We start from the raw sequence: 27014 nt of genomic DNA on the forward strand, positions 1-27014 counted from the left end.
AGCGGGAGAGGGGCCCAGGCCGCGAGCCGGGGGCGCGGGGAGGCGCCGAGAGCCACCAAACGGACGCGGCGGCCCCGGGCGGACGCAGGGCCGCGCCGAGAGCCGGACGTTTGCGCTAGGGGGCACTCGCCTGGAAAGCGGCGCAGGCTCGGGCGCCTTCTCGGCGGAGGCGGCCAACTCTTGGCCGCGGCGCGGGCGGGGCGGGGGCCCAGGAGGCGGGAGGCGCCGTCGGGGCCCTCCCCTGGCCCCGCCTCCCGGTCAGCGCCCTTGGCCGCCGGCGCGTTGTTGGTTTCGGGTTGTCAGGCAGCAGCGGCGCAGGAGAGGCTGCGGGGGACCCCGGCGGCGGTGGGGGTGCGGCTCGGCCGCCGGCTGTCGCGGCCTGAGCCCCTCCGCCCGCCGCAAGCATGAAGGACAGCGGAGACTCCAAGGACCAGCAACTTATGGTGAGACCCCGTCAACCTCCTCGCCCCCATCCGTGGCCCCCGGAACCCAGACTCTCTGTCGGCTTCCCTCACCCGCCACAAAGTGGACACTCGGCGTCAGGGGCTGGGACTGTCCAAAGCGGCTTTCCCCGAGTCCTGGAAGGAAGGCATCACGAGGCCTTTAAAGTTAGCCTGGCTTCAACCCCACTCCCCCGGTACACCTTCCCGCCAGGGGACCCCCCCCCATCCCCAAAGCCTGTGCAGATAGACGGACTCTGGGGCAAGCCACTGCTCTCTGACCCGGAAAAGCCAGGGGCAGGGCCGGCTTGACCTACCTGCGGGGAGGAGGAAGGTGGGAGTTTCCTGCTGAACCAGAGGGTCCCGGGGCTGGTGGGGTCAGGAGTTTAAAGGGAGTGGGATCACAGGAGGGCAGACAGGAGCCCCCAGGTGTCAGAGGAGCTGGCATGGGTTGGGAGTGGCTGGTTATTGGGTTGCAATGCAGATGCTGTCCAAGTCAGAACTCTAAATTTTCGGGGAAGTGTCGGAAGCAATCAAGATGGCCCCCAGAACCCTGGGGTCTGGGGCAGATGAAGAGGTGTGAGTGGGGGCCGTGGGAGGCAGGTAGAGACTGAAGACACATTCCTGATTATCAGTGGTGCCGGGTCAGAGTGATGACGGGGAAGACTCAGTGACCCCAAGGCCACCACCCCCTCCCAGCCCTGTTCCCATCCCCTAACTTCCGAGATCTGGGAATGGGCCTTCATCACCAGCAGGTGGGTGGCGATGTAACTGGAGGATAATGCAACCCCCAGACACAGCCGCCTCTGCAGGGCCAGCTCCCTCCAAAGATGAGCCTCAGGCCCAGCCCCCAAGCAAGCCTCTGACTCCGGAGCATCCTCTCAGGCAGTTTAGAATGTGTCTCTTTGAAAATGGCTTGCCTTGGCATGCGTGGTGTGCCCCCAGCCCCTCTCCCAGGCCAGGGACAGAGGGCCCTCCCCTTCCACCAGTGGAGTTTGGCTGAGGAGGCCGGTACAGATGGGAGTCCCTCTGAGAGTGAAGTGCTCCTACTCCGCTGAGGGCCCGTCACTTATACCCACACACCCAGCGGGTCTTTCCCTTTGATCAGCAGAAGAAACACTCTCCCCTCCTCGCCCCCTGTTCTTTCAGGGAGACCTATTCACAGGACAAAGAGCCAGCATCTCTCTGGCTGGAGAATAGAGTGAGGATGGAGCCCCAATGGCCTGTCCTCAGGTGGAATGTGGTCATAGGTTGTTAGGACGAGGAGGAGAGGCTCCCAGGGCCCCCAGCCCCGTCTGCCGCCCACTGCGCCTGCACCTTCAGGTGCAGAGCATCGTTCACAGACGCACAGACAGGCTGCTCGGGTGCCGAGGGATTCAAGTTCAGAGCCCAGGGGAGCTGCCGTGCTTAATTTGGGTGTCACTGATGCAGCCTGGGAGAGCAGACAGCCCTCTCCCCTGGGGCTCAATCTGAGACATAGGCTCCTGGGAAATTCATAGGCTCAGACACAGTCGTTCTGTGGACCTGCTGCCCTCGAGCCAGGTGGTGGCCTTGAACCACTGAGTTTTCCTTAAGACAAAGGAGGGCTGGGATGGCTGGACAGAGAACCCATGGGGCTTGCCCAGGGGGAATCCTGGGGACCTCTCATCCTCTCTGTGGCCCAGCACAGCCCTCTCCATCTAATTGCTGGGTCCTGGCCTTCCCTCCCAGGTGGCGCTCCGGGTCCGGCCCATCAGTGTGGCCGAGCTGGAGGAAGGAGCCACTCTCATCGCCCATAAAGTGGATGAGCAGGTACGCGGGGCTGTGTCCGGGAGCGGCAGGGCAGGGCAGAAGTCTGCTCACACCTGGTGTGGCTTGCAGCACCATCCTTCCTCTACCCACGGAACTCTTGGCTCTGCCATTGGCGACATCGTCAAGGAAACTGGGGTCCTTCTTCCAAGAAGCCTTCCTAGATTGATCCAAGGAGAGCTGAAAGCTTCCCTAGCCTGGATGGGCCCTGATCCCCTCTGTCTAGCCCTTCCATGTGCCCATGACATCACTTCCCCACCTTAATATGTCTGCCACCCATTGAGCGCAGATTTATGTGGTCTAGACCTAAAGCCCTCCTCCAGAGTATTCGTGTTTTGCAAAGTCTTTGGGTGTCTGTTTGCTCTCTTGGTCGTCACGTCACCATGATGAGGTGGGCAGGGCAAGTCCCACCTCCATTTACACAGGAGGCAATAAATATTTATCAAATACCCGCAACACACTGGGGACAGTGTTAGGAGCTGGGAAACTACGGTGCACAGAAGAGACTGTATCCTCCCTCAGTTACCTTACAGTCCAATGCGGACAGACAAGACATTAATCAAAGAACTGAATCACAAACAGATGTGCGTAGTGCTCTAAGAGTAGGAGGGAACTTGACGTAGCCCCGGAAGTCAGGGCTCCCTTAGGAAATGGTGCTTGAGCTGAAACAGGAGGGATGAAGAAGAGGTAATTAGGAGTGTGCATGAAGGGAGAAATTTCAACCAGAGGGACTTGCATGTGCAACGGCCCTGTGGTGAGAGGGATTGTGATGCACTTGAGTAACTGAGAAAAAGCTAGTGTGGCTCAAGCAGGAGAGAGAGGGGGTGAGAGGTGTGAGAAGAGGCTGGAGATGTGGGCAGGGCCAGATCACACACTGTAGACCACAGCCAGGATGTCTGTCTGGGTGGAGACTTGAGGACTCAGGTGATGGGGTGGGGATAGACACAGTGGCATGACCTATGGGGAGCCCAAGGCGTCTTGCCTCGGCTCAGTGGCCACTGCTGCCACCTTCTCTGAGTGCCAGGGCTCATCACAGTGGCAGGATGTGTTGGTGAGTGAGAGAAGTTGGGATGACACTGAGCAATACAAAGACAGGCACAACTGGGCACCTGTTGGCCCTGGTCCTGGGCCTGTCAGGCTGGACTCAGGAAGCCCAAGGGCCAAGAGAAGCAAACCAGAGGTGGACAGCACAGCCTGCGATGCCTCCCTGCCCTGGGCTCCCCGGGGGTAGGTGCCCACTCCAGTCTCTTCCTCAGCCCTGAGCTGTGGGCACCGCAGAGCCGGGTGGTACCAGCCTCCTGATTTCTCTTCCTCTGTTCCCTCTCGTTTCCAAGACCTCAGGGAAAGCAGGGCATGCCTGGGAGACCCCGTCTAAGCTGATTAGGCCCAGCAGGAGCAGGATGAATGCACGTAACAGTTGTGTAGACGGTTCTGCCAGCGGAGTGGCCTCGGGCGGGTTCTTCCGGGAGCCTCAGCTGCCTCCTCTGTAAGTGGGGACAGTAACCACGATGCCTTCTCCAGAGGGTCTTTGTGGACTAACGTATGCACAGTGCTTCCCCAGTGCCTGGCATACAGTAGGAGTTTAATAGCTGTGAGTTATCATTGTCTGTTACCAATGGACAGTCCCAGGGCTGCTGGACTGGCTGATGAGAGGGGCCAGCCGTGAAGAGCCAGAGAACTCAGGAGGAGAGGCCTTCTTACAGGCAAGGCTGCTCGCTGTTTGTCCAACTTGTCCCCAAAGATATCAGGTCCTCAGGGTTGGGACAATGATGGCTCTCTCTTGGCTGCTCCTGGCTCCCAGCCTGAGTGGGGGCTGATAGATATTAACTGATGCTGATGGAAACACTCTGGTCTGGGGTACAGCCTGTTGTGTGCCCACACACTGCAAACACTGGCTCCTTTCTGTCCCTGCCAGTGGTGGGGGAGGGTCCAGCCTGATTCAGCCGAGCTGCACCTCCGAGAAGGTCCTGGGCTGGGCAGTCCCAACAGGACTGTTCCTTTGTCAGCTTAGAGATGCAGAGGGTTGTCCGAGCAGCATGGGCTCCAGGCTGTCAACACAGACTCCGGGCTCTGCAGAGAGCACCAGTCTTCTGGCCCTGAGCTCCTTCTGTCCCCACTGGGTTCAAAGATGTGCTTGCCTGGCCACAGCAAGTGGCAGGCTGGGACACTCCGAAAAACCAGCCGTCCTTCAGTTGCTCCCTCCCTCTAACACAGAAGGCCCTGGCAAGCAGGAGGTGAAGACACAGGAGTCCAAGAAGCAAAATGGATGGCCGACTTCTCTTACCTCCCACTCTGACCAGTCCCCGCCCCCAGACCTCTGGCCCTCTCCAGTGACCCCCCTGGCTTATCTGTGGCCCTGGCCCTCCAGGCTTGCCTCACTGGCCCTGAGGGAGGCTCGGAGGTACAGGCTTGGTCAGCTTCACGGACGGGCCAGCCGGTCGGTTGTAGCTCTGCTCCTTCCTCCTGAGGTCTGGAGCTCGGTGGGCCAGTAGGGTGAGTTTGGGAGTGTCCCCAGGACAACATGGCCATGGAGTCTCTTTCCAGCAAAGGTGCCACTAGGCCCAAGGGGCCTATGCAGCGCCCTGCCTCCTCTAAGGAAGATGTCTGGTTAGAGTGCGGAATTTCTCTGTACCTATCTGCTTTCCATTGCTCCCTTGGTTGTGGCTGTTATGGGCCATGTGGCCCAGCCCCGCAGAGGGGCTCCCCAGCCCAGCTTCTTCTGCCCTGGGGTTCTGGGCTCTGCCTGTCCTCTGTGATTGATGGGTTCCTTCACCCCTGCTGGTGCTGTCTCGGGCCTGCCGGTGGGGAGCCGCTGAGCAGAGCAGCCCAGAAGTCACTATTGAGGGCCCAGCCCCTTGGTGGTCAGCAGGGAGGTGGGTGCTGCCAAAGCCCACCAGTTGGTGGGTCCTGAGTGGGGAGAGGTGGACCGGGGACTCAGTTGCTGGCTTTGGCCACTGTGTGGGCTCCTAGGACAGCCTTCCTTAGAGCTAGGCATTGTTCTCCTGGAGACGCGGGAGACGGCAGCAACAAGCTTTGCAGAGGTGGACCCTCCCATAGGCAAAGTGTGCTCCAGGGAGAAGAGGCCGGGGTGCCTGCATTCTGGGGAAGCTGGAGTTAGCGTCCGGATTTGTAAAGGGGATGCTTCGGGTGCCTTGGCAGGCTTGTGGTCTCAGGGCCTCCTTTCAATTCAGGACTGTAATCATGATGCCTTCTTTAAGGGGCTCCATGGGCTAATGTTTGCACAGTGCTTACCCCAGTGCCTGCACACGGGAGGGGTTTAATAGTTGTTAGTTTATCTCAAGTGCTGAAATATGGGATGGTTTCAGGCCCCAGAGGCAAGAGAAACCCGGCCCACTGCCTTCCCACTTCCTGGGTCAGAGCTCTGAGTCCCGTGGTCCCCAAATGGTGACCTCCACATGTATGTGTTCCTGGGAGAGCGTGGTAGGAGCTCAGTCTCCTAGTAGCATCTGGAGTGGGACTAGACCCTGACGTCACACCTCTCAGGGGTGCCATCGGGGACCACAAAGTTGGGGGGCCGCCTGAGAGGCTGGGGGAGCCCAGAAGTTCCAGGTGGGAGAAGAAGCTCCAGAACAGACAGCTGCCTCCTCCTTCCCACTCACTCCCCCCTACAAAGACCACAGCCTGCCGACCCTCCTCCCAGCTTCCAGACCGTGTTTATCTACAGGACTTAAGTCACCGGACAATGTGTATAATCCCATAACCAGCCTTTATCTGCTCAAAGTCCAACTGTCACCCACTGTGCTCCTGGGGTCCTATCTGAGAAGCCATGAAAAGGCCTCCTGGTTCCTCATCAGAAGACAGGACGTTAAGAACCTGCTCCACCCAGCCCATGAGCTCTTGAGAGGATTACAGGAGATCCTGTGAGGGAGGGCTGCGGCCACACCAATGTGAGGCTGTTGTGAAAGATAAAGTCTAAGGTGGCAGATGCTGAGTGAGAGACAGTGAGTGCTGGGGGTGCAGCCGTCTTTAGCCCACTTGCCTACCCGGGTGAGGGGGGCAACCTACACACCCACCATCTCGGTGCTTCTTGGCCCTGTTGCCCCAAAGAGCCAAGCCTGGTGGAGAGTGACTGGGAGAGGATACAAGCTTCCTTTACCTGGCACCCCTCAGCCAGCACTGCCCCCCACCCCGATCTCCCAGCCCCCTCCCAGCCCCAGGCAACCACTAATCTCCCTTCTGTCTGCATAGATTCACCTGTTCTGGACCTGTCATAGGTATGGAATCATACAATATGTGGTCCTTTGCATCTAGCTTCTCTCACTGAGCACGTTTTCCAGGTTCATCCACATGGTACCATGTGTCAGACCTTCCTTTTTGTGGCTGAGTAATAGTCCACAGTGTGGATACCCCACATTTTGTTATCCATTCCTCAGTTGATGGGCGTTTGGGTTGTTTCCCACTTTTTGGCTCCCGTGAATAATGCTGTGAGGATGCAAGGATTCTTACACTTAGCATCTGGATGGGTATGAGGCAAGAGTGCTAGTTAAAAAGGCAGATTTAGGGCCCACTTCCCCAGGTTCTGACTCAGTGAATCTGGGTAGGACTGGGAATCTGCGTTTTACAGCTCCTTGGGGGACTCTGACGAATGCGTGTGCGTACCCGTGAGAGACGCAGCCCTGGACTCTCTTCTAGGTCACGCCTCCTGTCACTACAGGCCTCGGGGTCCTCAGAGTCCTGTAGGCAGGTGGGGACCTGGCCAGGCCATCAGCCAGATGTGGCTCTTTCCTAAGCAGCCAGCTGGGCCTTGGTGGTTTTACAAGCTCAGCACGTTCCATTCTGGTCTTTTCTATCTAGTCTGAAGGGAGGCAGGACCCAGAGACACCCTTCTCGGGACCAAAGTCTCGTTTCTTGAGCGCTCACAGGATGGTACATTTACACCTAGAAATGTGACCAGCAACAAATTCTCCTTTTTTTTTTTGCTCCAGAAAAGGCCGTGAGCTCACATCTGTTGCCAATCTCCCTCTTTTTGCTTAAGGAAGATTGTCCCTGAGCTGACATCTGTGCCCATCTTCCTCTGTTTTGTATTATGGGACGCCGCCACAGCATGGCTTGAAGAGTGGAGTAGGTCCTTGCCCAGGGTCCAAACTTGCAAACCCTGGACCACCAAACGGAGCACATGAACTTAACCACTGTGCCACTGGGCCAGCCCCCACATTCTCCTTCTTAAAGAAAAAACAAACAAAAACCCAGAGACAGCCTTATAGGGGTGACATCCACCTGGAATCAGGCTTTTGTTTTCTGTGTTTTGTTTGCACCCTGAGACTAAAGGGGCTATGGGCCTGGCTCCCTGGACTGGAGATGACGCCTTGTAGGTGGGGGCCTTCCCGGATTCTGATTCTCTGCCGGGGCTTCCTGAGGAGGCTGGGGTGTTGGAATGATTTCTTCTCTCAAGGCTGTGGCCCTGTGGATCCTCCCTGACTTCCAACCAGGACAAACTTGAGGCCCAGAGAGGTGATGCAGTTTCCTCAAGGTCACACAGGAGTGCTGAACCTGAACCCTCTTTGTGGCACCCCTCGAGGATCTTCGCTGCCAGTCCTGGAGGCTTGAGGAGGAATAGTCTAGATCAGAGGTTTTCAACCGGGGGCGATTTTGCTTCCCAGGGAACGTTTGGCAATGTCACAGCTGGGAGGAGGTTGTGCTCCCGGCATCGAGTGGGTAAAAGCCAAGGATGCTGCCAAACATCCTACAATGCCCAGGACAATTCCCGAAAACAATGATCCAGCCCAAAGTGTCAGTGGTGCCAAGCCTGAGCAACCCTGGTCTCCGGTTAGCCGTCTGGAGGCCAGAGGAAGCCGGTTAAGACTGCGAAGCTATCAGAGCACCAGCGGCTTAGAGGTCTGCTCAGGGAGCGCTCCTGAGGGGCCTTGTTCACAGTGTTTCTCACCTGGGAGATGCCGGGGAGGAGTCTGGGCCCTGATGGGGACACAGTGTGCAGATTAGACACCCTCTCCCTGGCCTGAGGCCCCCCACTTCCCTAGCGGATCTTGGGTTTCTGGACTCAAATTCTGAAACTGTGGAAAGGGCAAAATCTACACTGAATTAAGAACAGGTCTGGGGTCGGCCCGGTGGCTTAGCAGTTAAGTGCGCATGCTCCGCTGCTGGCGGCCTGGGTTCGGATCCCGGGTGCGCACCGACGCACCGCTTCTCTGGCCATGCTGAGGCCACGTCCCACATACAGCAACTAGAAGGATGTGCAGCCATGACATACAACTATCTACTGGGGCTTTGGGGGAAAAATAGATAAATAAATAAAATTATAAAAAGAACAGGTCTGGGAGTGGAGGCAGTGGGGCCTCTGCTGTGTTAGGAGGCCTGGAACTGTGGGGACAGCCCTGCCGTGAAGCTGCCCACCTTCCCAGCTCCTGGCCCTGCCTCCAGCCCTCTCACCAGAGGCCCCTGTGAGCCCTGTGTGAGCAGCGTCCCCACTGAACCCTCCCAGAGGCAGGTGGTCAGCGGCCCATGGGCATAAACATTTATGACCTGGGGATTGTGAAAGAGACCCCGTACTGAGCCCACCACCTTAGGGCTGAGGGAGGGGCCAGCCCAGGGCCCACCGTGGGCCGTGGCAACCCACACCCGCCTCCCTGCAGCTGCCTCGGGTGGTGCAGCGGTGTGCAAGGCTGCTGTAATGAAGTACCATAGACTGGGCTTAAACAACAGAAACCTGTTCTTTCATGGTTCTGGAGGCCCGGCGTCCAAAGGGTTGGCTCCTTCTGAGGCTGTGAGGGAGAATCTGTTCCAGGCGTCTCTCCTTTGTTTGCAGACGGCCGTCTTCTCCACGTGTCTCTTCACATCGTCTTCCTTCAATGTGTGTCTGTGTCCAAATTTCCCCTTTTTATATACACCAGTCATGTAGGCTTAGGGCCCACCCTACTCAGTATGACCTCACCTTAACTAATTACATCTGCAACGTCCCTATTTCCAAATAAGGTCACACTCTGAGGTGCTGGGGGTTAGGACTTCAATGTATGAATTTTGGAGATTCAGCCCATAACAGGTGGGCACTCACCCAGCCGGGCGGCCGTTGGTCCGTTCCTTCCCGTGAGTGGCAGGGGCAGGCAGCCTGGTGGTTAGGAGCCTGGATTCTGGAACCAAACAGCCCTGAATCAGACCAGCTCTGTCTTTGGCAGTGCAGCTTGGGGTGCGTTACCAATCTGACTCCTCATTAGGATCCAGCGATAATCAGAGGGCCTACACGTAAGTCGTCAGAGAAAAGGCGTGCATAGCGCTCTGTTAGCACTGCGCCTGGCACACTCGAAGCTCCCCTAAAGGCACCTTTATTCAGCGAACGCTGCTCGGTCATATGCCAGGTGCCAGCCAGGGTGACGTTGGGGGGAGCCCCAGAGGATGTATGGGAGCCTCGCAGAGCGGGGACAGCATGTGCTCACAGAGGGGGCCCGGACGTCTCGCCTCTGTGGCCGTCTTGGGTCTGTGCTCTGGAGATTCCTGGCAGTGATGACAGGAGGGAAAATCCTGAGCTGTCTCCCCAACCCTGCATTTCTCACAAGACCCCCGTGATTCTGAACTGAGAACCGCTGCCCACAGCCTCCCTCTCACCTCATGGCCTTGCTCATGCTTTTCTCTAGAAGGCTCTCCTCACCTCACATCTCTCGGCCAGCTCCTGCTCATCCTTTAAGACCCGGTGCAGGCGCCACCTCTTCCAGGAAGCCTTCCTCTAGTGGTAAGGCTGGATCAGGTGCCCCTCCTCTGTGCTCTGATTGCCTCCTGTAGCCCGGCACGTGTTACTAGAATGATCTGTTCCCCACTGGACCGTGAGTGTCAGAGGCAGGACGCCACACCTCTCTTTTTCTCTCCCCCCAGGGTCTCGCTTAATGCCTGGTACATCGCAGGTGCAGCAGATGTGTTCACCTGGCCTGAACTCCCTGTGCTGCTCTCCGGGGCAGCCCAAAGAACCCCTCTCTAACCCTCCAGGGCTCAGCTCCAGTTCGCCTGGCCGAGGGGCACAAGGCTCCATTGTATGCCAGAGTGGACAGGGATGGGGTGATGCTCTGGAGGGTGGGGCCCAGGCTGGGGCGCAGACAGATGGAGACCCAGACAAAGCCCTCTTTAAGAGGGGAGCATGGCAGCCGTGCTCACAATGTACTGATTCAGGAGCCTGGATATCAAAAAAACTGAATGCCCAGGGTCCCATGAACTTGGCAGTGCCCGGAGGTCGTTTGAAGGTGATCAGTGGGTGATGGGCATCAGTGCATGCTGCTCACCCTCCCCCGCACCGAAGGCCCCTAGAGGGCACCCCTTAGGCCGCCGGCCCTGCCCACGTCCACAGGAGCACTGGCATCCGAGGGGTGACAGCTGGTACGGCTGGTCAGGTTCCTGTTGCCTCCCACTGGGACCCGTGCCAGGGGACTCGGAAGCGGGTTTATCTTCACTGGGGTCTGGAACCTGGTCAGGGCTCCTGCTGCTGGCTTTAGGGCCTGAGACAGGAACTGGGTCCTGGAAGAGGCACACAGGGCATTGGGGCTGACGCCCTGAGGACGCGGCTGGGCACCCTGGTAACAGCACAGGCCCCGACACCCTGCACTCACCTCACTGCGGCCCCTGGCGTTTGGCAAGCTGTGAGGGACCTGAGTCAGGTCCTCATTCTTTGCCGGCACAAAGCCCCAGCCCAGCCTGTCTGGACCCGTCCCCTCTAACTGGCTTCCGTGGAGTCCCATCTGATTGGATGAGACTTCTGGGTGAGGCTCCTGGGGTAAAGGGTTCCTGGGAGCTGCCTTACCCCTTCCCTCCTCCCTCCTCCATTGAGAATCCCAGAAGGGGCCCCTTCTGGGACCCCGAGGGTCTTAGACCAGTTTAGATGCAGTGAGCACAGGTGTGGACCTGCTGCAGGAGTCCAGGTGGTGAAGGAGGGGGCGTTGATATCAGGGCGTGCGTAGAGTGCTGAGATGGATCTGGTGGGAGTCCCAAGGCTGTGGCCCTCCCCGCTCCTGGGACCAGGACTCCTAAATCCTGGTGCTCGATAGGGGTCTACCCAGAGGGACCCACTGTCGATCTCCTGAATCTGCGGAGCTGGGCCAGGCTCCCAGGTTGGCCTCTTGCTGTCTCCCCATCAGCCCCTTCTGCCCCTCGGAGCGGCTGCCCCCACGCCTTATCTGTTCTTAAGCCCTTTTCGGAGTTGTCACTGGCCCTAGCTCCCCTGCTGACCTAGGAAAGGAGCACAGCCACTGTCTCTGTGACTTTGAGTGGCCCTGGGACAGCCCCTCCTCCTCAGTGCCATGTCCTCTGTTAGGACTCAGTTTACCTCCGTGGCCAGCATCTCATCCCCGGGTCACATTAGGTAGGGCTAATGTGCACAGTGGGTGCTGGGGCCTCCCTGGGATGGGGGTCACCACCAAGGGCCTGGGCAGGAAACCCTCCCACCGCCCCCTCCCCGTGAGGCCCCCATGGGAGCGGAGGGAGTAGAGGGGGAGTGTGAGAGCTGCTTCAGGATGGTGGGCAGGGCACCAGCCTGGGAGCCAGACTGCCAGGGCCCTGGTCCTGCCCTACCATTTCGTAGCTGTGCGACTTTGTGCCTCGATTTCCCCGTCTGAGAATAACAATCATGAATTCCTGTGAAAGGGCTCAGTGAAGATGAGATATTGTTATCACATACCAGGAGGAGGGGGCGGGGAGTGAAGGCTGCCCACGCCCTCCCTCTTTACCACTTTCCCTGCCACTGGGAGAGGAGGGGGCCGGTGAGGCTCCCATGCTGCCTGAGACCACCGTCCAGCCCTGGAGCACAGCCCTGGCTCATCTCCCCTGGCTGTCTGGCGTGAGCCTAGGTGTTCAGGGAGCTGAGGCATGAGCCCAGGTGTTCAAGGAGCTCAGGTGCTCTCTGGCACAGAGCAGCACTTAAAGGTGCCCGCTGCTCTCAGGGGACACCTTGACGGGGCAGCCGGGGTGGACGGCAGTGATCCAACCTGGAGGCTCCACTCCTAAGGGGCCTTGGGCAGGCGCAGAGCCTATGGCACTGTGGTGGCCTTCTCCATGGTGAGGGTGGGGTCGCCGTCCTCGACTCGGTGGCAGAGTCATGGGTGCAGGTCCCGTCACCTGCCTCACCCAGCTCTCCCTCTTAACAGCCCCTTCAGTGGAAACCCTTGAGCACTTAGTGTATGTGCTCAGGTGCCCTGTGCCCAGGCCTGGTGCGTGTAATCTCATGGGCTCCTCACAGCCCTGTGGGTAGACATATTCCTCTCCCACCTGACGGAGGAGGAGACCCAGGCTCAGGCAGGCTAAGGTGCTCGCATGAGGCCACTCTGCTAACAAGAGGTAGGACGGGCATGCAGACCTTGCCCCGACTTACCCCTCCTGCCCATTACCCTCATCCTAAATCCCCCGAACTCCAGCCCTCCCACGCACCTTTGAATGTCTTCTGGCACTTCTATGAGTCTGGGCGCTGTCTCTCTCCCCATCCCTACCCTAGGCCAGGACCCCTAGTCAGGATCTGGCTCCTGCCTCTGCATCTCCCCACAGAGCCCAGGACTAGGCTTAGCACGCCCAGGACACCCAGGCCAAGAGAGGGGCAGAGTGGAGCTGGGTGCGGAGCAGGCTCGGAGATTGGTCTGGAAAATGGGTCCCTTGGTCACCCATGGAGCAGAGGAAGAGTCCAGTCGGTCCCTTGTATATCTCACCACACACACACACACACAGCACAGACACCCCTTCCCTGCAGGGAGGGGAACCCACGCTGGGACAGGCCCACCTATACTACTGTCCTAGCTTCCAGCCCTGGGCGCCCTCCTTCTACCCCCAGCTCAGGTGCAAGGCTGCAGAGGGCCATTGCTAGGTCACCCCCAAACCCCACCCCCAGTCCCACTTTCTTCCCTCCTGTCACTCAGCAGCCAGTGGCTCTTTGCCCCGCCCCTGGGTCTACCTGCTGGGTGAGGGCAGGGCGTGGAGCGGTGGGGAGGGGTGAGGCAGGACAGGCAGTGTAGGGTCCCAGGTGCTACAGGGCTGCAGTGAGGTGGTGAAGGGTCTGCGGGCCTTGGTCCTGGATTTTGAGTCCTGTTCCTCCACTCGCTAGTGTGTGAGCCTGGGCAAGTCACTTCTTTGGGCCTCGATTTCCTCATCTGTAAAGTGGGAATAATGATGGGCCCCACTGCCTGGCCTTGTGGTGGGGATTAATACGTCCGTGTATGTAAAGTGCTTGAAGCAGGTCCTGACACAAAATAAATGCTTAACAAATGCAAGCCGTTGTTACTGCGGCTCCTCCTTTGGTGGAGGCGCATGGGGCGTGGTGTTGCAATTAGAGGAAGGGGACCCAGATCTGGGGCCCACATGGCCTGGGGCACCATGGTGCTCTTGGCTCCTTTGAGGCATTGTCAGCTTCCCCTCTGGGCATCCAGGCAAGTGCCCAGACCGACACCAGAGAGCTGATGGGGGCAGGGCTGGGCCCGGGGCTCAGGGGCCTGGGGCTGCCCAGCAGGACCCCGTGTGGATGCCTGGCTTCCAGCCCCTCCCTCCTTGCCCAGTGTCCTGAGTGAGGAGGAGTGAGGTCAGTGTTGACATTGGTGTGGGCCTGGGGTTCCCAGATGACCACTGGCCCTATCGGGGACCTTTGCAGATGGTGGTTCTCATGGACCCAATGGAGGACCCTGATGACATCCTGCGGGCACACCGCTCCCGGGAGAAGTCCTACTTGTTCGATGTGGCCTTTGACTTCACTGCCACCCAGGTGAGGGAGGGCCTGGGCCTGGGGACACACAGGAGCCCCTCTCCACCCTTTGCCCCACTCAGGAGGGAGCCCTCAGGGGACCTGCCACTGACCCTCAGCCTCCCCTCCACCACGTCCCCATGCACACAAGTATGTGTGTGCCTGCGTGGCGTGTACACAGCCTCCTGCACGGACACATCCGGGTCAGCGTGCACACACGGGTACCCACACGGAACATCCCACAGTTGGCCCCTATGGGAGCTGCAGGAAGCCACTTGAAGCCCATCTGGTGCTGGGAGGAGAGTCTCGGGGAAGCTGACACCCTCCCAGGGACCCCTATCTTGCCCATCTGCGGGATGCTCCCAGGAGCAGATGTAATGCGTCCTCAGGCCTGGGGGCCAAGAGCCAGCTGTGGGGGGAGGTGTCTCAGGTGTCCTGAGCTCTCTTTCAGGCTGGCATCCCCCCATGGGGTGAAAGCAGAGACATCCATCCCCTACTCCCCACCCCCATTTCTCTAGGGCCAAGGGCTCCAGGGACAGAAACCACTTCTGTTGGGGGCCAGGATGTGCCAGTGGGCATGTGTGCTCTGCTCTGCCTCTGCCCCAGACCCCTGATGGGTCTCCTCTTCCCTGCAGGAGACAGTGTATCAGGCCACCACCAAGAGCCTCATTGAGGGCGTCATCTCAGGCTACAATGCCACTGTCTTTGCCTATGGGCCCACAGGTGAGGGGGACCCCAGCCCGTGGGAGAGGACTGTATGCCCTGGTTGTCCCCTTGAGGAACAAGCGCCCTGGCCCTCCATCACAGAACTGGTCTGGCCCCAGCTGAGGCAGGAATCAAGGATGTGGCTGATCCAAACCCCGCACAGGGCCCTCCAGCCCCAGAGCCCCATCCCCAGCTAAAGATGTCATCTTCCCCACCCGCTACCTCCCTGGCCATCTGGGAGGGCCCAGCCTTGAGGACAGACTCAGGTTTGCCAGGAGTCCCTGCCCAGCAAGGCTGAGCTCTTGGCCCCGCCCCTGCTCACCAGCCACCCTGTTCTGCGCCAGGCTGCGGGAAAACCTACACCATGCTGGGCACAGACCACGAGCCCGGCATCTACGTTCGGACCCTCAATGACCTCTTCCGTGCCATTGAGGAGACGAGCAATGATATGGAATATGAGGTGTCCATGTCCTACCTGGAGGTGAGCCTTCCCCCAACCCCAGCTTGGACAAGAGGCCCATAGGATGGGGCTGGCTTCCTTGGGGCCAGGTCACTGGGCAGTTTCCTGGGGTGCTCATCACTGCTGCTCTCCTACACGCATATTGTTGGCTTCACTTTACAAAAACCTGAGGCTCAGAGAGGTTAGGCAACTAGGTCAATGTCACACAGTAAGTGAGGGAGCAGGGATTCAAACTGAGGACCCTGAGGCTTTGAAGCTGAGCCCTGCCTATAGTGCCACACCCCAAGGTAGGCTTGTTACTGAGCACAGACCTCGGCCACCCTCCTGGCTGGCTCACCACCTTACTATGCTCATGGGCCCATTCCTTAAAGCCGACCCTGTCTGCCCTGCCAGGCTACCTCCAGGCCCTCGGTGTATGTGGGCACAGGTGAGAACTGCATACATGGACAGGCTTGAACCTGCCGGCCTTCACTACCTAGCTACAGCCCCCAGCGCCCACCTTGTGGGAGTGCTACCACCAGGCAGCGATGGGCAGTGGGGGTGGGAGCACACAGAGGCCAGAAGAGGTAGGAGAGCCAGTGGGCTGGACTCCTTCTGGCTCTTGGCCACACTGGCTCCCTCCAGGAGCTGATAATCTCCTGGGTGACAGTTCAGGAAGGGCAGTGAGGCATTGCTGCCAGCAGCCGCTCCAGCCAGCACGGTGTTGACTCAGCCAGCAAGACGCACTTTGGGGTGAGGGGGAGAAGTAGTGTAAGGGTTGCCTAGCAACAAGCATGGCTGGCCATCAGGTCCCCATCCTCTGCCCAGTGTCCAGCCCACCTGCAAAGGGAGTCCCACTTAGTTCTGATGGCTTCTCTACCCTTAGCTCTGGCAGCTCGATGTTTCCTTGTGGATGCTAAAGCCCCTTACTCCCACCCCACAGAAAGGAAGGGATCTTTCTCCTTAACCAGTGTTTCCCTGAGAGGAGGCTGGAGTTCCGGAGCTGGGGCTCAGAATGTCCCCTTCCTGCTCGGGAGGGATGAGGAACGTGGCCCTTGCCTGAACCTCCTCCCTTAGTCTCCCGTTAAGGCCTGTCCCCAACCCGTCCCGTCAGATCTACAACGAGATGATCCGGGACCTGCTGAACCCCGCCCTGGGGTACCTGGAGCTGAGGGAGGACTCCAAAGGGGTGATCCAGGTGGCTGGAATCACCGAGGTCTCCACCATCAATGCCAAAGAGGCGAGTCTTGTGCAGCCAGCTGGGGTACAAATGGAGAGGGACACACCCCTGAGGGGCGGGGGGAGCAGGGGACTTCTGCTGCCCACTCAGCTGGGCTGGGGCTGGGGCTGGGGCTGGGCAGACAGAGACTCCTGTATCGCCCCTGGCCGCGCTGACCCTGGAGGACAGACCAGGCAACCAGCCTCCCTGTTTACACACAGACCCTGACCTCCCCAGACCCCTCAGCACACCAGGGCCGGCCCACCCCCGTCTGGGCCTTTTCCCAACCTCTCAGAAAGGACATGGGAGCATCCCCACGGGTCCCCAAGAACTGCCTCCCTCCCGCCCGCCTGCCCAGGTCATGCAGCTGCTGATGAAGGGGAACCGGCAGAGGACCCAGGAGCCCACGGCCGCCAACCAGACGTCCTCCCGCTCCCACGCCGTGCTCCAGGTGACCGTGCGCCAGCGCAGCCGGGTCAAGGACATCCTGCAGGAAGTGCGGCAGGGCCGCCTGTTCATGATTGACCTGGCTGGCTCTGAGCGTGCGTCCCAGGTGAGGCCGGCCCCCCGGGGCTAGGGGCACTGGCTGCCAGGGTGGGGTGGGGAGAGGGCCCTGCTGACCACATCGGGGAGAGAAGAAGGTCCGTCACCTGCTTCTCACAGCTCTTGTCCCCCACCACTAAGCCCTACTTGCCTGGCTCTAGCCTTTGCCCTGACCCCCTCCTACAGGCAAATTGAGAGGTTTCATGGTCACCTGAGCGATGAGGCTGGGTGATGTCACTGTTAGCACTGAAGCAAATGCACAGGACAGGACAGTGGCCAGAGGGATTAACAGAGTTTCATGTTTGAACATGGGGGGCTGGGTTTGAACACAGTGGCGGTCGAGAAACACACCCCGCTCTTCTAGTAAGGCCGGAGGGCTCCCTGGAGGGGCACCGGGGAGAGCTGGAGGGGGAGAGGGTGAGCAAGCGAGTCCCAGCTTTGGAAGGCCGGGCAGAGATGCCTCCCGTGGGCAGCTGTGGGCAGAGCCTCCTCGGCCTTGACACTCTCCTGCAGGCCCAAGGAAAGGGGAGGAACCACAAACACATACACACGCGCACACACATACGTACACATACTCTCACACTCACATACACACTCTCACACCCCACACATGTATTCGTTCTCCCCACTCTCTCACACACACTCACATATACTCATTTCTTCACCTGTGCACATATAAACATTCCCTCACGGACACACTCACACTCATTTCCTCTCGCGCACACACTCACAGTCAGGCACATACAGACACTCATTTCCTCACACTCTGGCTCTCACACACACATACACACATTCTCTCATTCTCCCACACGCATACAAATACACTCATTTCTTTACGCACACATTCTCACACACGCATTTCCTCACATATTCTCTCCCTCACACACACTTCCCTCCTCCCTGCCTGAAGCCTGGGGCGCCCTCTAGAGCCGGGTGCTGGACACCCTCTCTCCATGCTCTCAGCCCTGCTCGAAAGCCTTCAGTCCTTCAGTCATCACTCTGTTCAGGGGCCTTCCCGTTCTCTCACCTTCTTGAACGCCCTGGCCACTCCTGGGAGGAGGGCGGGACAAGGCCCTCTCTAGTCACCTCTACATTTCAGAGCCCTGAGGGAGAGGGAAGAGTTATAACCCAGGATCACCCTGGGCGTTGGTGGTGAAACCCGTCCCCTGCCCCGCAAGGCCACAGTTCTGCCCACTGCTCGCCCCCAGACACAGAACCGTGGGCAGCGCATGAAAGAGGGGGCCCACATCAACCGCTCCCTGTTGGCCCTGGGCAACTGCATCAACGCGCTGAGTGACAAAAGCAGCAACAAGTACATCAACTATCGCGACAGCAAGCTCACCCGGCTCCTGAAGGTACCAGCTGCAGCCTGGCTGGGCGCTGGGCCCCCAGGCTGGGGCTGCTAGGTTTAGCAAATAAAAATACCTCCGAATTTCAGATAAACAACAGAATTTGTCTTAGTATAAGTATGTCCCATGTGGTATTTGGGACAGAGTTATACTAAAAAAAATCACTTATTCCTTATCTGAAATTCAGATTTATCTGGGTGTCCTGTATTTCACCTGTGACCCTCACCAGAGAGTGGGCTGCAGGAAGGGAAAGGAGCTGTGGGTCTGAGGGAACCAAGAGCCATCTGGGTTTGGGGGGTCAGGTGGACAGTCAGCCTCATGGCTCAGATTCCGCTGTTTGGGGGCCCACTCCTGGCTGGGGTCTGTGTTCACTGCTTCACACCACTAGCTCCTTTCAGCAACTCTGTGGATGAGGGGGATGACTATTTCCCTTTGCAGATGAGGAAACTGAGGCACCGAGAGGCTAAGTAACCTTCCTGGGGGCTCACACTAGTAACTGCTGGAAGTAGGGTTTAAACAGAGGTCTGTCTGGTCTAATATCATACAGTCCTAGTTTATTTAATGCCGTCATTACTGCACCCACAAGCTGGGAGGGAGGGACAGTCGCATAGTCACTGCCATCTTAAAAAGTGAGGAAGCTGGGGATAGAGAAGTGCAGGAGCTTGCTGAAGGCCACTCAGCTGCACGGCGCTCCAGGGCACGGGCAGGCCCAGAGTGAGGGCAGGGGTGGCCACAGGCCAAATTCAGCCTTCATACAAAGGTCCCCATCCCCCCATCCCTCACTCCAGCCACAACAACAGTGCCACCAGCAGTCAGAGACGGGGTGGCACCTGGGAGGCCAGAGGTGATGGGAGCGAGGGGGAAGGGCATGGGGCCCCACAGGGCTCTTCTCTCTCTGGCCCCCAGCCAACCACAGCGCTGCATTTCCTGGTTCTCATGTATGAGGGGAGGGAAAGGGAAAGCAGGAGGCCCTGACCTGGGTGCTTGAAATTTCCAAATGCAAACTTTGGAGAAGAAACTGGAATGGGAAGGAGGGACAGGAGATGGGGAGGGGAAATCTGGACTCAGGGGTGTCCATGGGATGCTCAGCACCAGGACCTGTGAGTGTGTGTGTGTGTGTGTGTGTGTGAGAGAGAGAGACAGAGAGCAAGAGAGGGAACGCACATGTTGAGAGGGGCATCATGAACAGCCTGCCAGCCTCCCTCAGGAGCAGGGTCCGGGGAGGGGTCCCCAGCTGACACAGCCCGCCTCCTCCCCGGCAGGATTCCCTGGGGGGGAACAGCCGCACGGTGATGATCGCCCACATCAGTCCCGCGAGCAGCGCCTTTGAGGAGTCCCGGAATACCCTGACCTACGCCGGCCGGGCCAAGAACATCAAGACCAGGGTGAGGCCCCTGGTCTGTCCCCCAGGGCATGCCTTCCTCCGCCAAGATTGGAGCCCCTGGACTGATTCCAGGCCCTGCCACCCTCCCCGCTCTCTCTGGAACCAGCCACCATTGCACTGGCCTCATTCCCCAGTCCAATGTCACCCCTGTGCCCTTCCCTGCACCTTCAACACCTGCTTGCCTGCCAGGAAGCGCACAGCTGCTGAGGGTCTCCTTCTTGTAGTTCAAGGTCTGTGCTCCCGGGCCCATCCCCTTCCATCTTCCTGTTTTCATCTTCAGATGCTCATTCAGACATTTACATTCTCAAAGCAGCTAATCAGATAGTCAGAATAGAGGTAGCTGTTATTGGGCACCCACGCTGAGCCCTCTAACATATCATCTCATTTGATCCTCCAATGAGGCAGGAGTTACTGCCATGCCCGCTGCAGTTTAGGAAAACGAGGCTGAAGGAAGTTAAGTTACTTCCCAGCTGGGCCATGATGGTGCTGAGCCTAGCACTGGGTCTGCCTGGATTCCAAGTGATTGTGCTAGAATCCCCGCTATCCAGGAGGAAGTCTGTTTCCACCTGTGTGTGTGGAGGGGTGGGAATGGATAAATGCGAGATGGAATTTAACGAACATTCTCCCAACGCTGCACTTTGCCAGCCACTGTTCCAGGTGCTTTATGTGTTACTCCAACCCTCAAGGAACTTAATGGGGGAGGAGACATAGCCTTGAAACAGTTACCTGATAGTTCAGAATATTATTAGTAGCAGGTAAATGATGCCAACAGTAGGTGGGCTGGTGGGATCCAAGGAGCTCTTTGGGGACTGTAAGCAGGATGCTGAAGGGTAGGGAGGACATTCCAGAATTGAGGGTGCAGTGAGGGCAGAGGTTCCAAAGGCAGGAAGGAGATGGTATCTGTGGTGAGGGTGGGAAGGGCAGGATGGTTCCTCAGCTGGAGCAGTGAGTCAAGAAAATCCAGAGACGGGGCCGGCCCTGTGGCCTGGTGGTTAAGTTCGGCGTGCTTTGCTTCCGGAGCCAGGGTTCGGATCCTGGGTGCAGATCTGCACCACTCATCAAGCCATGCAGTGGTGGCGACCCACATACAAAATAGAGGAAGATTGGTACAGATGTTAGCTCAGGGCAAATCTTCCTCAACAAAAATAAATAAAGAAATAAGAATAAAAACCCTACATTAAAAAAAAGAAAAAAGAAAATCCAGAGAGATAGAGGTGGGCCTTCAACACCAGGTGAAGGAATTAGGACATTCCTCCAAGCAATAGGGAGCCACTGGAGGTTGATGAGCAGGGGAAGCAGCATTTTAGGAGCATAGATCTGACAGAGGCATGTAGTATGATAGGTTGGGGTTGGAGGCAAGGAGGCCATTGCCGTCATCCAGAAAGACTGGGGGGAAGAAAGAGAAAGGAAGGCCCCGCAGGCAGGCCCCAGAGCCTGGGGTGACTGTACCTGCTCTGCCCCCATCCCGTGGACCCCGCAGGTGAAGCAGAACCTGCTCAACGTCTCCTACCACATCGCCCAGTACACCAGCATCATCGCTGACCTGAGGGGCGAGATCCAGCGGCTCAAGTGCAAGATCGATGAGCAGGGTGGGCGAGCCCAGGCCCAGGGCCGGCTGGAGCGGGGGGACATCCGTCACGTCCAAGGTGTGTGCATGGATCTGTGTGGTGGGGCCTGTCTCTCGCAGCCCTGCCAGGCTGTCTCAGATTGCTCTGGGCTGAGGCAGTGCTGGGTTCAAATCCGGACTCAGGCTCTTTCTGGCTGAGTAGCCTTGGGCTAGCCACTCAACTGCTCTGAGCCTTCTGTCCTTCAACTGTAAAACGGAATTGTAATCTCCTTCAGGGGTTTGACATGAAGATTAGGTGGGATCACATGAGTGAGAGGCACGTGAGCATTTAGCCGTGTAGGGCATCCCCATAAGGGCTGCGGGGCAGGCCTGTGGGGCCGTGCCTGGATCACCAGAAGGGGGCCAGCCTCTCATAGACTTGCGTATTTGCTATGATGGTTTTCCAATAGATGGCGGTAACGTATCTAAGGGGCGCCTTTTGATAGTTGACACAAAGATGCTGTAAGGGCGGGTGGAAGCCATTTCATACAGAGGAGCTGGGAATCACCTTTGGGCCACAGCTGGAAGACTCAAATGTGGAAGTAGGGTGTGGGAGGAGGTCGTAATCTGGGAGGTCTTTCTGGAGGAGGTGCTTGGACACGACATGGTTTGGGAAGAAAAAGAGGGAAATGCCCCACACGAGTCCAGACCTCCCTGGCCTGACCCTTCTTCCTCCACTCACCTCCCTACTCCCCATCCTCCGGGCAGCCGAGGTCCAACTGTACAGCGGGCCGGGTGAGCAGGCTGAGATGGGACAGCTGCGCGAGCAGCTCGTCAGCGCTTTCCAGGAGCAGATGGACGTGCGGAGACGCCTGCTGGAGCTGGAGAACCACGCCATGGAGGTCCAGATTGACACCTCCCGCCACCTGCTCACCATCGCAGGGTAAGCACCCCCTGGCCAGGACCCTCCAGGTCCCACCCCTGGGCCTGAGACAGAGGGGCCGGGAGCTGTAACTGCACGCTGTGCCCTGTCCCCCATGGCCTGAATCCTGTGTCTCCCCGGGGGTGGGGCTGCGGCAGCTGGGAGCACGAGAAGTCCCGCCGGGCCCTCAAGTGGCGGGAGGAGCAGCGGAAGGAGTCCTACACCAAGGACGACAGTGAGAAGGACTCGGACACCGGCGATGACCAGCCAGACGTCCTGGAGCCGCCCGAGGTGGCCTCAGCCCGGGAGAGCATCGCCGCCCTGGTGGGCGAGCAGAAGAAGATGCGGAAGCAGAAGGTGCCCAGGGACTGGGGGGCAGGGAGAGTGGGTTTGGGAGGCAGGAGCCAGAAGGGGCTGGAGGTGGGGTGGGGAGGTGTGAGACCTGCGAGCTCAGGCCACCAATCCTGGGTGACCCTGCTAAGTTCCTTAACCTCTTTGCACCTCACTTACTCATCTGTAAAATGGGAGTAGTGCAGGGGTGGGGGGGGCTGTTGGGAAGATTAAACAAATGCCTTTCACATACCAAGAACTCAAAAAGTGGTAGCCAATATTACAATTAGGGCTTTCCAGATAACAGATCTTTGCCTTCTGTTTTGAAGCATACCCAAACCAGGGGGCTTCAGGGTACCATGAGCCACGAGGGCATCAGATGGGCTGGGGTTGAGCAGATATCCACGGTGCTGGTTCCAGGGCTGGATTGTTGTCAGGGCGGTAAGACGGTGGGTACAGAGGGACCATGTAGGTGCAGCCCCTGGTTGCAATGCCCAAGATACAGCTTCGAGGGTTGGCCTCGGAATGGAGCTTCAGCCCGGAGTCCCAGAACCCGAGGCGGCGCGGACAGGCTGGGCCGGCGGCAGCGGCCCCTCGCCCGCTGCCTGGCGCTCACCACCCGCCGCCCCCAGCTGGCGCTGGAGCAGCGCTGCCGTGAGCTGCGCGCACGGGGCCGACGCCTGGAGGAGACGCTGCCACGGCGCATCGGGTCCGAGGAGCAGCGCGAGGTGCTCAGCCTGCTGTGCCGCGTGCACGAGCTGGAGGTGGAGAACACCGAGATGCAGTCGCACGCCCTGCTCCGGGACGGCGCGCTCCGCCACCGCCGCGAGGCCGTGCGCCGCCTGGAGCAGCACCGCAACCTCTGCGACGAGATCATCCAGGTCCAGCGGCAGATCATCGACGGTAGGGCCCTCGCCTCGCGCATCCGAGCCCCAGGGACCAGCGGAGGGTCCTAGGGCACGCGCTGAGCCCTGCCTCTCCCCCGGCAGACTACAACCTGGCCGTCCCCCAGCACCTGGAGGAGCTGTACGAAGTGTACCTGCGGGAGCTGGAGGAGGGCAGCCTGGAGCGGGCCACCATCATGGACCGGGTCGCCTCTAGGGCCCTGCAGGTGGGAACATGAGCATGCCTGGACATGGGCATTCGCACATGTGCTGAGGGAGGGGCTGATGCCTAAGGCAATGCCTGCAGGTAGCCGGGATGGGGATGGGACCAGGCTGGCTGGCACCCCAGAGAGGTGACTCCCTTTCCTTCTTACCCCACCCAAAGCCTTGCCAAGCCTGAGTAGGGTTCCCTCCCAGGGCATTCTGCTCTGGCACTGGTCCCCACCCAGAGTCTGAGGGTCAGGGTTGTCTATCTGAGATATCACAAATGGCCCCAGATGCCCTCCCAGGAGACAAGGCCATCAGGCAGGGCCACTGGAGATGCCTAGCAGAGCACAGTTTACCCCTTGCAACCTAGAACACAAACCTCCCAGCACACATTACAGCCCTGGTCACCCTGTGTACCTTTTGTCACCCTGTGCTGTTAGCTGGTCCAGAACCAAGTCTTCTGACTGACTTCCCACCCCCTGCCTCCCCTCCCCAGGACAGCTCCTTGCCCAAAATTACCCCAGCAGGAACCACACTGACCCCGGAGTCTGACCCGGAGAGTGTGAAGATGCAGAGCTCCGAAGCCCCACGCCTGCAGAACAGCATCCTCCCTCCCCTCAGCATGGAGAGGTGAGACCAGGAATCCCTTCCAGCCAGTCCTGCTGCCTGAGTCCCCACACGCTGTGCCGTGACCCAGGGATGGCAACCCAGATTAGGGCTAACTGGGGAAGATGGAGCAGGAACGAAAGGGAGGAGGTGGCACAGGTCTGGAGCCAGGACTCCTGGGTTCTCTCTCCCTTCGTGCAAACAGCTGTCCCCTGGGGTGGGGGTGGGACCTCAGTGGGACCAACCCGGTCTACAACCTCCCATCCTCCTCTGCCTACCTCAGTGAAGCCAACCTCGTGTTCAAGGCCAGTCCCCGGGCCTGGCAGGTGAAGAGCTCCTCTGTGCCCACCCCTCCCCCCATCCAGATCGGCAGCCTGGTGACCCAGGAGGTGAGCTCTGAGCACCCGCTGGCCCCACAGGCTCCACTGCTGGGGGTGGGAGCACAGGGGTAGACACCCAGTGGTTGGGATGGAGCCTTTCCAAAACAGCAACCACCCCTCAGGCCCCACTGTCTCTGCTGAGTGGGGCATGGGGTCCCTGCTGTGTTCAATGCCTTTCTCTTCCCAACCACCTCATCCCACAGGCCCCCAACCAGGACGGCCGGGTCAGCCTGAGCAGCCGGATCGACTCTTCCCCCGACAGCAGCGAGAATCTGTCAGAGATCCCCTTGTCCCACAAAGGTATGCCCCCTGCCTGCGCTGTGAGCCTGAGCCTGGCATCGTCTAAACTGCTCAGATCACCCAGCCCAAAGCCCCTTCCTGCCCTCTGCACTGCTGAACACACCCATGCATGGGGTGCTACCCATTCTATAAAGGGAAGCACCAACGCCCAGAGAGAATTAACCACCTGCTCAACGACACACAGAGAGCTGGGGCACAATCAGAAATCAGAATGGGAGAAACATGGCACTTAGGATCATGTCACCCCTTCCACTCAGTAATAATTGTAATAGCAGATACGGACCAAATCCCAGTCCCCTGGCCATAGGCTAAGCCCATTATCTCAGTTAGCCTCACAGTAACCCTATGGGGTTAGTTTTACCACCCCCAGTTTACAGATGAAAGTGAGGCTCAGAAACTTGCCCCAGGTTTCTTAAACAGCAAGCAAGTGGGGGTGCTGGGATAGAAACCCAGGCATCTGGCTCCTACTCACTTCTGCCTTGGCAGAGGAGGGTATTGGGGGTGCAGGAAGGGGAGGGATCTGTGACCTTGACCCCAGGTTGGATGCTCCCACCGTCCCACTGCAGAGAGGAAGGAGATCCTGACAAGCACCAAGTGCATCTCCGTGAAGGCTGCCCGGCGGCGCTCACGGGCCCTGGGCGTCGAGGGGCACCACCTGCTGGCTCCTGCGACAGAGCGCAGCAACCTGTCCCTGCACTCGCTGAGTGAGGCTGACGATTCTCGGCCCCCCGGCCAGCTGGCCTGCAAGCGGCCGCCCAGCCCCATGCTGCAGCACGCTGCCAGCGAGGACAACCTGTCCAGCAGCACAGGCGAGGCCTCATCACAGGCAGTCGGGCATCGTGGCAACGGCCCTGGGCCCTGGCTGCATGGCCAGAAGAAAAGCCTGGGCAAGAAACGGGAGGAGTCACTGGAGGCGAAGAGGAGGAAGCGGAGGTCCCGGTCCTTTGAGGTCACAGGGCAAGGGGTGAGGCCAGGGGCAGGAGGCGGGGTGTCTGGGCCCCTTTGTTGTGGGTGGGGGCCTGAGGGCTGGGTTCCTCCAGAGGTCCCAGGGCACCTGCACCAGCCCTGCACCACCCTCCATGCCTCTATCCCCCGGGCTGGCATCATAGCTGGGGCAGAGCCCTGCAGCAGATCCCCATGCTGCCGTCTCACCTCACTGTTTCCAACCAACACAGCTCTCCCATCCCAAGACACACCTCCTGGGGCCCCGTCCCATGGAGAGCATCTCCAGTCACAGGATGCCAGTGTGTGAGCACCCAGCCCCTGGTATTCGGCATCTAGGAAAGGTCACACTGCCTTTGGCCAAAGTCAAACTCCCTCCAAGCCAGAACACAGGTCAGCACCAGCAAGGGAGGGAATGGGGATGGCCAATCCTTAGCCAGCCCAGGGAGGAGGCATGTTGAGCTCCCTGCTCCTATGGCTGCTCCTTGGTAGAAACAGGGCTCTCAAAGAATATTCGGGAGACTGGCATCTTAGGGTTGTGCCCTTAGGGAGTTCAAGGCCACTGGGTGATCAGAGAGGGGATGGGGAGGCATTCCTAAACCCCCGCTCCTGGCCCTTCCCCTGCTGCAGGCCCTGGGGACTCCTCACCTCTCGCTATTCCCTCCAACCCAGCTGGTGTCTCCCAGCGGGCTACCCGTGAGCCCCGCCTGCCCCATGGCACAAGTACCCGTGGCAAAGATGGACCCCTCCGGCATAACTGAGGGGCCTGCCTGGAACTGGCCCTCCTGCCTCAAGACTGAATGAGGTGTAGCAGGAAATGGGGGATGGATGCTGGGCAGATGGAGGTGACCTGGGAGCAGGAGCTCAGGATCTCAGAAGGCCAGGGCTCCTGAGCCCCAGGAATTGTGAGGGTGCCTGCCCCACCCTTCCATGCTTGCAGTGCCACGGGGCAAGGGAGGTGAGCCCAGGAGGCACGGCCAGGATGCCAGGGCTCCCTGGCCTCCCAGCCCTGGACAGAACCCTGTTGCCAAAACCCTGCACAGACCTGTGGCCAGACTGGGCTTCGGAATGGGGGGAGTTGTCAGTGGGAGAGGGCTCCTGGGCCCACCCCTGGGGCAAGGGCATCTGGGATGGTTGGGAAGGGCCAACAGGGTTGGGATGGGGGAGGGAATCTAGTTTTGTTACTTAGTAGTGGCTTTTTCCCCCTCCTTTTTAACAATAAAATCCCATTTGGGTCTTGACAGTTGTGTTGGAAACTAGACCTTGTCTGGAATGTGGGGTCCCCGTGAAGATTCAACCCAACTCCCTTCCCCCTTCCTCCCCCCACACCCCATCTCCCTCTGGCCAGTTGCACAGCAC

General features: G+C 59.1%; 1 protein-coding gene across 1 annotated transcript; it reads left to right on the forward strand.

The window, feature by feature from the left end:
• The first annotated feature begins 316 nt into the window (after positions 1-316).
• Positions 317-26845, forward strand: KIF19 (kinesin family member 19). The gene is made up of 20 exons (XM_058561492.1): positions 317-443; positions 2151-2231; positions 13810-13920; positions 14535-14622; positions 14949-15085; positions 16158-16283; positions 16621-16815; positions 18014-18160; positions 19417-19539; positions 21019-21184; positions 21853-22027; positions 22165-22363; positions 22969-23239; positions 23326-23447; positions 23924-24057; positions 24317-24422; positions 24617-24713; positions 25280-25677; positions 25889-26048; positions 26286-26845. Exons 1-20 carry the CDS (start codon positions 405-407, stop codon positions 26414-26416), a joined length of 3006 nt encoding a protein of 1001 aa, XP_058417475.1. The 5' UTR covers positions 317-404; the 3' UTR covers positions 26417-26845.
• Positions 26846-27014: the final 169 nt, after the last annotated feature.

Source organism: Diceros bicornis, chromosome 18 (genome assembly GCF_020826845.1).
Source record: "Diceros bicornis minor isolate mBicDic1 chromosome 18, mDicBic1.mat.cur, whole genome shotgun sequence".
Lineage (NCBI taxonomy): Eukaryota > Metazoa > Chordata > Mammalia > Perissodactyla > Rhinocerotidae > Diceros > Diceros bicornis.